The sequence below is a fragment of the Neomonachus schauinslandi genome, chromosome 8 (assembly GCF_002201575.2).
Source record: "Neomonachus schauinslandi chromosome 8, ASM220157v2, whole genome shotgun sequence".
In the NCBI taxonomy this organism is placed as follows: domain Eukaryota; kingdom Metazoa; phylum Chordata; class Mammalia; order Carnivora; family Phocidae; genus Neomonachus; species Neomonachus schauinslandi.
Genome location: NC_058410.1, coordinates 116,158,532 through 116,168,389, shown reverse-complemented (window position 1 = coordinate 116,168,389; position 9,858 = coordinate 116,158,532). Strand labels below are relative to the sequence as shown.

General features: G+C 60.1%; 1 protein-coding gene across 1 annotated transcript in view; it reads right to left on the bottom strand.

Annotated features, from left to right (window-relative positions):
- Positions 1-337: 337 nt before the first annotated feature.
- COL11A2 (collagen type XI alpha 2 chain) overlaps positions 338-9,858 on the bottom strand; it is a 28,063-nt gene continuing 18,542 nt past the window's right edge. Inside the window, exons 39-66 of the mRNA XM_021684541.1 lie at positions 9,490-9,597; positions 9,251-9,340; positions 9,004-9,057; positions 8,662-8,769; positions 8,426-8,533; positions 8,231-8,284; positions 8,071-8,124; positions 7,749-7,856; positions 7,490-7,543; positions 7,193-7,246; positions 6,928-6,981; positions 6,711-6,764; positions 6,264-6,371; positions 5,817-5,870; positions 5,573-5,626; positions 5,383-5,436; positions 4,792-4,845; positions 4,417-4,524; positions 4,250-4,303; positions 4,037-4,090; positions 3,633-3,740; positions 3,434-3,487; positions 3,086-3,121; positions 2,838-2,891; positions 2,455-2,722; positions 1,787-1,899; positions 1,206-1,412; positions 338-478 (exon numbers count right to left, since the gene is read on the bottom strand). Coding sequence (XP_021540216.1) covers positions 338-478; positions 1,206-1,412; positions 1,787-1,899; positions 2,455-2,722; positions 2,838-2,891; positions 3,086-3,121; positions 3,434-3,487; positions 3,633-3,740; positions 4,037-4,090; positions 4,250-4,303; positions 4,417-4,524; positions 4,792-4,845; positions 5,383-5,436; positions 5,573-5,626; positions 5,817-5,870; positions 6,264-6,371; positions 6,711-6,764; positions 6,928-6,981; positions 7,193-7,246; positions 7,490-7,543; positions 7,749-7,856; positions 8,071-8,124; positions 8,231-8,284; positions 8,426-8,533; positions 8,662-8,769; positions 9,004-9,057; positions 9,251-9,340; positions 9,490-9,597 — 2,421 coding nt within the window. The remainder of the gene's footprint in view (positions 479-1,205; positions 1,413-1,786; positions 1,900-2,454; positions 2,723-2,837; positions 2,892-3,085; positions 3,122-3,433; positions 3,488-3,632; positions 3,741-4,036; positions 4,091-4,249; positions 4,304-4,416; positions 4,525-4,791; positions 4,846-5,382; positions 5,437-5,572; positions 5,627-5,816; positions 5,871-6,263; positions 6,372-6,710; positions 6,765-6,927; positions 6,982-7,192; positions 7,247-7,489; positions 7,544-7,748; positions 7,857-8,070; positions 8,125-8,230; positions 8,285-8,425; positions 8,534-8,661; positions 8,770-9,003; positions 9,058-9,250; positions 9,341-9,489; positions 9,598-9,858) is intronic.

The window sequence follows — 9,858 nt, the reverse complement described above, 5'->3', positions numbered from 1 at the left end:
ATAATTACTTTTAAATACAAAATACACAGTGTCCTTTCTCTTCTCTTCCACTTGTTTGGGGGTGATTGGGAGGTGAGTTTTAAATAAGGGTCCCGGCTGTCTAACAGGTCACAGGCTCCAGGTGGGAGGGCCAAGAGCCCCAGATGCCACCCCTCCCCTGGGGCACCCGAACATGCACTTCACCCCTCCCCTGGTCTGCCCCTGACTGGGGGCTCTCGGCGCCCTGGCCCAGAGCCCCCTAGATGGTGAGGAGCCCTCTCAGGAGATGGCACAGAGCTGATGCTGTGGGATTCCAGGTGGGCCTGGTTTCAGCAGACAGGGTCAGACAGAGAAGGTCCTAGCCCATGAAGCAGGCGGGCCCCAGCAGCAGCCCTCCCCGCCGAGGGGGGGCCCCCAGGTCTGAGAAGGAGGCGTCCAGCACTGGGAGCTGCTCCACCACCGGTGTCCGCACCTCCAGCACCATCCGGCCTTGCTGTGTCTTGGGGGGAGAAGGGGGAGAGGGAGCAGTGAGCGTGGTGGAGGCGCGCGCACACCCCACAGATGCCCCAGCCTCGGGCCCAGGCTCGCCTCTCCGCTGAGCGCCCAATCCTTGTCACGTGGTCAGACTTGCTAGATTTCCTTCCTCAAATTTCTCCCAGAGTCAGGACTGGGAAAGCTAGGAAGATTGGATATGCGTGTACGTGTGCACGTGTGTACGCACACACGCACATGGGCTCACAAGCCAGTCCCTGAGGCTTTGGGTTTGTCTTTGAGATTATCCACTGTGGTGGTTGTGCGAGTCTGGGTCACCCCACAGGGATGTGTAAACAGGTGTCTGTGGTGTAACTGTGACAATATCTGACCTGATTCCCCATGTGTATGCCTGGGTGACCCTGGCCAGGCAACGCTGGGGGTGTATGTACAGACTGTGGGTGTCTGTGTGCTCCCGCGCCTTCACAGGCCGGGGGGTGATCTGCACCCCTGCATGCCTCTGTCGCACAACCCGTGTGAACATGTGCACGAGCCTGCGTGGCTCACTCTGGGTGATGCTGGTGTGTGCCCAGAGGTGAGCCCCACCCTCCTCGCCCCTGCCAGCGCTCCCTCGGGTGTATCTGACACAAAGAAGTGGGAATGCTCCTGCTCTTCCTGGGTGCCTCTGCCCAAAGGGTCTTCCAGCAGCCTGACTCCAGGATGCACCCCCCCGCCCAGCTCTTCCTGCTTCCCACCTGACAGCCGTCTCTGAATTCCTTGACATAGGGGCTGGTCTCCAGGCTCAGCTCATCCTCATTGGCCCCCCGGAGCTTCAGGGGACCATCTTGGGCCACCCCAGAGCAGGGGTACGAGACATCTTGGTGGGCTGAGACGCTGAGGAGCCGCAGGAAGGTGAGCTGGACCACACCGACCAGGGAGCCTTCTGAGTCCACGTAAGAGAACTGGCAGGAGAGAGGCCAGCGAGTGAGGGGCAGACAGAGCAGGGCTTGCGGAGCGTCTACGGAAGCGGGGACCCCGGGCCAGGGTCACGGGGAGGGTCACGGGCAGGGAACGGGGGCAGGCAGAAAGGGCTGGGGGAGAATGAGGGGCCAAAGCAGGAGCCGGGGACTGACTGAGGGTAAACAAAAGGCAAGCTTTGTCTTGGGTTGTCAAGGGAAGGAGACAAAGTGAGCAGTGGCGGGCTGGTGGTGAGAAGTGAAGAGTCAAGGAAAGAAGGGGCAGCAGGTTCTGTAGGGCCAGAGCGCCTGTCCCAGAATCCCAGAAGCCACTGGGACTGTGAGTGAGGCAGGGGAGGAAGTGAGGGGCCAGCTCTCACTTGCGTGACGTCATCCCTGGGGGTCACACATGTTTCCCCCCCCGCTGTAAAGTTGCAGAAAACCCGGAAGGCATCCCGAGCACAGCCCTGGTTGGGGTCGACCCAGTACTCTCCTGTTGGGTGAGGGAGAGGGAAGGGTCAGGGCCCCCACAGGTGGGACCCAAGACGCTCCTTGCTCCCCTTCCCACTCCCCACCCCGCTGCTCTAACCCCCCCACCCTCCCCACCACCCCTCCCCACCATGACCTCAGTCTCCAGGTCCCACTGTCCCCCAGAACCCCACAACGCTGCCCACCCTACTTCGCCTGTGGCACCCCTCCCTGCAGCAGTACCCCCAGGCTCCCGACGGAGGAGGCAGGAGCACTGACTCCCTCACGTCGGTATATGTGGTCGTAGATTCGCACGCATGCCCGTCTGTAAATGCAAACACGTGTGTACACGTGTGCATGTTTGTCACTTCCTGTAGACAGCGGGCTGATTGTGAGCCGGCACGCGCCGGTAGGACCAGATCAGTTGTTAAATGTTGAAAGCCTTCTGACCTAGTTGGTAAAGAGCTGCTGCTCCAAGCCCCTGGACCCTCACCCCTATCCCACACCTTCCCCAAGAAGTCCCTGCGTCCATTCTGCTTTTCATTCTGTTGTTACGCTGTTTCCTGAGGTGGGCACTGACCGTCAGGCAGCTCCGGGTGGCAGAGCTTCAGGTCCTGGCAGGTGCGAGCGGGGCTGTCCTGGGTCCCTGTCGGCTGCCTCATCTGCTCAATCTCCTCCCGCAGGGAGTCAAGAGAGCCAAAGATCTCCTCCAGCCCCCCAGCACTGCCCGGAGCCCCCCCAGTCGGTATGGCCTCATCCTCCTGCATAAGGCGGCTTCCGTCCACCGAGCGCCGAGTCTTCTTGGGCATCTGGATGGGCAGGGGCTGGATCACCTCGCCCGGGGGGCCCTGGTTGGAGGGACGGATGGAGAAGGTGAGAGACAAGGTTGATAGGAGGGGGAAGCTGAGAAACACGGAGACAGAGAGGCCGAGGCAGAGAAGCAGGCCCTGACATGTAACTCACCGGGTGTCCTGGAGGACCCTGGATGCCCTTCTCTCCCTTGGGTCCAGCTGGGCCCTGCCAAAGGAGTAAATGAGGTCATGGAGGAGTCAAGGGGTCACGCGTGCAATCAAGGCCCCAGAAGGGTCAAGTCAGTCTCTGGGCTGGGAATGAGGAGCTCCACTGGAGGGAGCATGTTTGCCCTGGAGAGAAAGCGTCAAGTCCAGCTGGGGGAAGGGGACAGAGCTCACAGCTGCCTGGGGGTCACTCACTGTGGCTCCTTTGGCTCCTTTGGGGCCAGCAGGTCCCTGTGAAATGAGGAACAAGAGAGAGACGGTCACCACAGGGGACGGTTGGGACGTGGAGGAATGGAGAGGCTAAATCATGAGTCCACAGGACCCTGGCTTTACAGCAGGAGGGAGGGGCAGGCGTGAGGGACCACGGGGATATTCGGGGGGCCCTGGAAGGATCGGGGGGAACACTGCAGGTGTGAGGACATATGGAGGACACTGGGGCCTATTCTGCTTAGGCTGGTGGTTGCCATGGAAGCCATTGGGGGATTATGGAGCGGGGAGTAGTGGGGTTGAGGGGATTTAGTGAGGAACAGATGGGGTACTCACGGGGAGGCCAGGAGGCCCTCCAGGACCAATAGGACCAGATGCTCCCGGGATACCCTAGGAAGGAGAGGGGCATGGTTCAACTGGGTCCTCCTCCACACCCCCTCCCTTACCCCCCAGCTGAGTCTCCACCTCCTCCCTTCCACCCCCAACACAAATCCCCACACTCATCCACCCAGACCTTCCAAGACCATGTCCTCACCGTCTCTCCCTTCTGTCCAGCAGAGCCCTGAGGGCCAGGAAGTCCCCGATCACCCTTCTCTCCCTGCTCCCCAGGGGGCCCGATCAGTCCGATGAGACCTGGGTGACCCTGGAGAACGGACAGGTGGTCGGGGGAGGCAGAGAGGAGACACGTGGGTGCAGAAGAGAAAGCCCACAGGGGTCAGAGCCCAGAAGACAAGAGAGACTTGGGCACAGGGCCTGAGGACAGAGCAGGGCCTGTGAACAATCCTCACTGAGTAAGGACCCCCAAAGATGCTGGGTAAGATGCTGAGTAAGAACCCCCTCGGTGCTGGAGGCCTGAGCACAGTGGTAGGCACTCAGGGTCCCCATAGGCTTCCGGGGTGAGGTTGAGGGGAGATACCTGGCCGCATGTCTGTCACTCACCTTCTCGCCCTTGGCTCCAACATCACCTCGAAGGCCAGGAAGCCCCGGGGGCCCCTGTGAGGAGACAGGAAGTCACTCTCTCCATGGAAAGGTGGGAACAAGCTCTCCCCACCGCCATTTCCCACTTCCTCCAGGGCTTCAGCTGGATGCCCACTGCCCAAGGGCACCACCATCCTCACCCCCACCCACCCCACCTAATCCAGAGTCACTCACCACAGGACCTGGAGGCCCCGCCTGGCCTGTGGCCCCAGGACGGCCTTGCTGACCCTGCAGATTCAAGGGGACCACAGAGATCAGGAGAACTGTCCCCACACAGGCACCCCTCCAAAGGCCCCAGACCCCTCCTACCCCCAGCCAAGCCTCTCTGCTCCATGACTCACCACTGAGCCCGGGAGTCCCCTTAGACCATCAGGACCAGGTTTCCCTGCTGGGCCTGCTGGACCCACAGGACCTGTCTTCCCTGGGGCACCCACAGCACCAGGATCCCCCTGAAACATGTACAAGGAATGAGTCTTAAAGGGCAAAGGAAAGGGGTACGGGTGGGGGTAGGGGGGGTCCAAGGTGGACAGGATGAGGCAGAGAGGAGGCGCCAAACCCCAGGAGCTCCTGGAGCAGGAACAGGAATAAGTACAGGGAACCTCCCTCGAGACAAGAGGCTCAGCATGGGGTAGACATCTGGAGAGAGGAATCTGAGGAACCAGAGGTGCCAGGAGATAGAGGGAATATTCCAGCATCCAGGATAGCCTCGCCCTCACCTTGGCTCCCTTCTCTCCTTGCCGCCCCTCAGGACCAGGCGAGCCAGCAGGACCCTGCAGATGGAGACAGGAAGGAAAAGTCAATGAGGTAGTGAGTCTCCAGGCTCAGCTACTTTCCCCCTGCACACACACACACACACACACACACACACTTGTGCACGCACCAACAGAGTCACAGGAGCTGATTGACAGATGAGCTGGTACAGCTGTACCAGTTGTTAAAATACTGAGGAGCTCTGTGTATTCAGCAAAGAGTCACTTGCCCACACACCATCTAGTGCGCCACCTTCTACCCCAGCAACTAGAGGGTTAATCCTTAGCCTAGCAGGGGCCCTCCGGGAAAGCTAGCCCCTTCCTCCAGGGTGCATTCTGATCAGTTGATGAGTACTACCCCCACCCCGCCCCCCTGCAAGAACATACCCAGGAACAGACATACTCACTTATACACGGCACACTTACAAATACAAATGTTCACGCACATGCACCCCATCCCCAGGCACCCCCCTGACCATCCCATCTGCCACTGCCCCATCCTCCATCTACCTTGCCCAAGGACTGCCCCTCAAGGTCCCAGATGTCCACCTCACTTACCCGCTTTCCAAGTGGTCCAGGGGGTCCATTCTCCCCAGTGGGACCAGGGGATCCCTATGGAGGGAGGAATAGGGGTGGGTGAGTGTTTAGCCTCCAGCCAATGGACCCTTCAGGAGCAGGGTATAAAAAGGGGGTAATGGGCCTGAAGGCTTGGACTCGGTGGTGGAGGGAGGGGTCACTGGTCACTCACAGACTGTCCTGGCTCGCCGTCCTCTCCTCGGTCACCCTTCGCACCATCCTGGCCCTGCAGGGATGAAGCAAGGTCAGGGGTTGCCCCAACCTGGCTGGCATCAGCCCCAAAACTGCCAATCCTCTCATCCCTCTGCCTGCCCTGCCATACCCCCAGCTTCCCCCACTCAAGCCCATCAGCCGCATGAAGGCCCTGTACAGGAGCCCACCCTCTCTCCCCCTTCTCCTCCCTAGGGAAGACTCACCCGAGGGCCACCTTCTCCAGGAGGGCCGGGATCACCAGGAAAACCAACAGGACCCTAATGTGGAGAACAGGGTCAAGGTCACAACCCCCTAAGCCTCCAGAGCCAACACAGAGCCCCAGGGCACATGTCACATTCTCCCTTTCTGCAGGCCATACCCACCTGCACACCCTGGGGAGATAGTCTCCCGCACTCTCTCTTCCTCACCTCATGCACTTCATGCTTTCTGATGCTTTCAGGGAATTAATTAGAAGGCATCTCTCACTTTCTCTCTCTGGATTTCAGATCCCAAACATCCCTCCCAGGAGACCTCATTCCCAGAGCCTTCCACCCAAATGGCCCCCCATTCTTGGGTTCCCCCTACTGCAAGACCCTCCCACTCACACACACCCACATTCCCAGGTCTCTCATTCACAAGGCCCTCTTCCCAGCCCCTCCCCCCAAACTCACAGGGTTCCCTTTGGGGCCATCATCACCGGTGGGGCCTTTAGGCCCTGGTGGTCCTGCCTCTCCTGGCTGCCCCGACTCTCCTTTCTCCCCACGCTCCCCACGTGGGCCCTGAAGGATGAGTAGAGGGTACAGATGGTCCCAAAGGGGTCTTGAAGATCAAGGACGCAGCCCCTGCTTCCAAGACACCTTCAGCCTCCCCTCCACCCCCTCAGTGACAGGGGGATGCACACAGAAAGTCAAGCCCATAGGGAGTCCTCTGGTCCTGCTTCCCTTCAAAGAAAGAGCATGGGGCTCACTCAGACCCAGGGGTCCAGCCTCACAGAGGATTAGGAGAACAGGCTCCTGGGCTTTGGAGACGCTCCAGCTCCGGGAGGTCACAGCAACCGGGAGCTGGTGTTGAGGAGGGTGATGGGGATTAGGGAGCAAGGCCTCAGAGATTTCACTCACCTTGACACCTGGCTCACCCTGGACCCCTGGAGCTCCTGACTCTCCTGGCTCCCCCTGCAAGGAGACTCGGGTCAAAAACCTCCTTTCCCAAAAAAATCTTGATATTCCCCACATCTCATTCCCTTTTGCCCCACCCCCAATCAAAACTGGCAGAAGTCCAACCTTGATACCCCCCCCGCCCAGGACAAGTCCATTCATTCACCCCCTTCCCAGTTACCTTCTCTCCAGGGGGACCCAGGTTCCCAACACCTCCCGGGGGACCTTGCGGACCCTGGAAGAGGAACAGAAGTAGGAATCATTGCTTAAGGGAGGAGGTAGAGCCTGAATGAGCACCCCAAGGTCACAGCAGTGAGACAGTGGGAGGCCTTCCAGGGCCGGTGACTTCTCATAGCAGCTGAGATGAGACTAGAGTTTGTAGTCTGGGGAAAGGGAGGCAGAACTGGCCAGAGTGATCTGAAGGGACAGAGGCTGAGAGGACTCACATCAGCTCCATTGGGTCCAGCTGGGCCTCGAGGTCCTGGGGGGCCGGGTGGTCCCTGGGGAAAAGAGATACAGCAGAGATGGGGAACGGAGGAGAAAGAAAGAGCATTAAGCACACAGGAATGGCAGAGGGTTGGGTGAGGCAGACATCGTGAGGGGCGGGGTAGCAGGGGAGGGGGGCAGCCCCGCCAGGAAGCAGTATGCAGGGAGCAGGGGATGCTGGGGGAGCTGGATAGGGGGAGACTAGTAGGTGGGGTTAGGGCCAGAGGGTCACACACTGTCAGTGGGGTCTCACTCACCATAGGGCCCACATCTCCTGTTTCTCCTTTCTCACCCGAGGGGCCTGGCAAACCCTGTGCAAGGGGTACACGGCACAGACCCAGATGACCAACCCACCAGAGCACAGCTCCAGGTAGACGGAGCCTCCAGTGCCCTTCCCTCCGATCCCTCATGCCCCCCAGTCCTCTGCCCCACCTCCCCAGTCCTCAGCAGCAGGGGATGGTCATCAGACCCATCCTGACCCCACCTCTCAGCCCCTGCCTCTACCCCCCAACCCACCTGTAGGCCAATGGGACCTGGGGGCCCATTGAATCCTCTTGTTCCTTCATCACCTTTGACTCCAAAGTGTCCCTGGGGTCCCCGAGCTCCGGGCTCCCCATCTGCTCCCTGAGGTGGAGGGAGGGCAGGGACGAGGACACAGAGATGGTCGTGGGTCAGGAGTTCTCTATTCACAAACCTCACACTGAGCTGGGCGCCAGGCCCAGAGCCCCCACTCCCAAGCTCAACCCCAAGGGCAAAGGGGAACTGAGGGCAGACTGGAAGTTGCCAGCGCCCCTGGGGGGTGGGCAGGGAGGGGGCAGACGGGACATCAGTCACTTACCGCTGCTCCAGGTTGCCCCACAGGACCAAGGGGTCCAGGGGGTCCAGGAGGGCCCTGGGGTAAAAAGGAGAGTCAGAGACACCAAGACAGGGACAGAAACCAGGTAGAAACAAGGCTAATAAAGGCCAGAAGTCAGAAGTCAAAAGTCATGGTCACTTACATGTTCACCTTTATTCCCTTTAGTGCCCTTCTGTCCGGGGTCTCCCACCTCACCCTGCGGGGACAAGGCAGATGAGATCTTAGAGAAAGGCCCTGGGTGGGGCAGGGAGGATAAGACAGGGATAGGGGTGGGAGGCATGCCCAGGTCAGCGATCTCATCTGGAAAGATTGGGCCCAGGGTCTGTAGGTTCCACACCTTGTCTCCATCCTCTCCTGCCACACCCGGGGGTCCAGCAGGACCAGGGAGCCCCACAGGACCCTGTACCCCATCTCGGCCAGTTGGACCAACGGGGCCCTTCTCACCCTGTAGGAAAAGAAGAAAGGAGTCATGACCTGAAAATGACCCTCACCCTCAAAGGAAACCCTCCATAGCCCAGCAGCTCACAGCTCAGACCCTTCCCCAGTGTCTCTCCCCAGGGACCCCACACTCACCGGGACACCTTTCTCTCCTGCGGCTCCAGGGGGACCCTGTGGGCCTGGGCGCCCCGGGGGGCCAATGGGTCCCCCAGATCCTGCTGCACCTCGCTCCCCAGGGGAGCCCTGAGACAGGAAATGGAGTCAGACCCCCAAGGAGGACACCATAGTCCACCCACCCCAGAGGAGCTCTGACCCTGGTTCTCAGGAGAATAGCCCAAAATTGAATACACTATGGCTGATCCTAGACCCCCTCTGCCCAGTCCCCAGCCTTGCCTAGATCCAGATGCCACTCTTCATCCCTCCTCACCCATTCTTTCCTGGTTCCTCCCTCCTGCCCCCCAGGACCCCCAGACTCACTGCAGGGCCAGGGGGACCGGCCGGACCTTCGTTTCCCTTCAAACCGGATCCACCCTAGGAACCAGAGATTTGAAGCAACAGATGTGAGACGGGCAGGGGGGACATTACAAGAATGAGGGTCCAAGAGACATGCAGGGAAGGATGAGGGGAGGGGAGAGGAGACAGACTCGGAGGAATGGGAGTGGGGGTGATGCTGAGCGACGCCAGGATGCCCCGTGACTTGTTGGGAGACAGGGATCACACTCACGGCAGTGCCGGGGAGGCCTCTCTCCCCTGGGAAGCCCCTCAGACCAGCAGGTCCATCCTTCCCTGGAGCCCCTGGGGGACCAGGGTCACCCTAAGATGAAACAAAAGGTCATGAGCCACAGCCATGCTCCTATATTGGACAGAGAGGTCTCTGGCCTTTCTCAATTCCCAAATTATCTGTTCCCTTCAGCACCCCAACCCTGGTCTCCCAAGTTCCCCTCTGCCTGGCCCTTTACTGACCTTCGTTCCTTCTTTTCCAGCTGTTCCAGTCAGTCCCTGCTCTCCCGGGGGACCTGGGGGGCCGGGGTGACCTCTCTCCCCCATGGGCCCGGTTTCTCCTGCTGCACCCTGAGAAAGAGACAGAAAGACTCCAAGTTCAGACCGTCTGCCCCCTTCCCTGCCCAAAGAGGCCACCCTGCCACGCTAAAATGACCCCTCTGGACCCGCTTTATCCCCGCCCCAAAGCTACTGGGGAATTCCTGGGGCTCTCCTAGGCCACTGTAATTCCCCAGTTTGGGGTAACTGCACCACCCTGCGTCCCCACTGGGGAGCTGCCCCTTTGGGACACGAGATGAGAACTGGCCCAGTTGGGATCCTGCTCCAAATCCC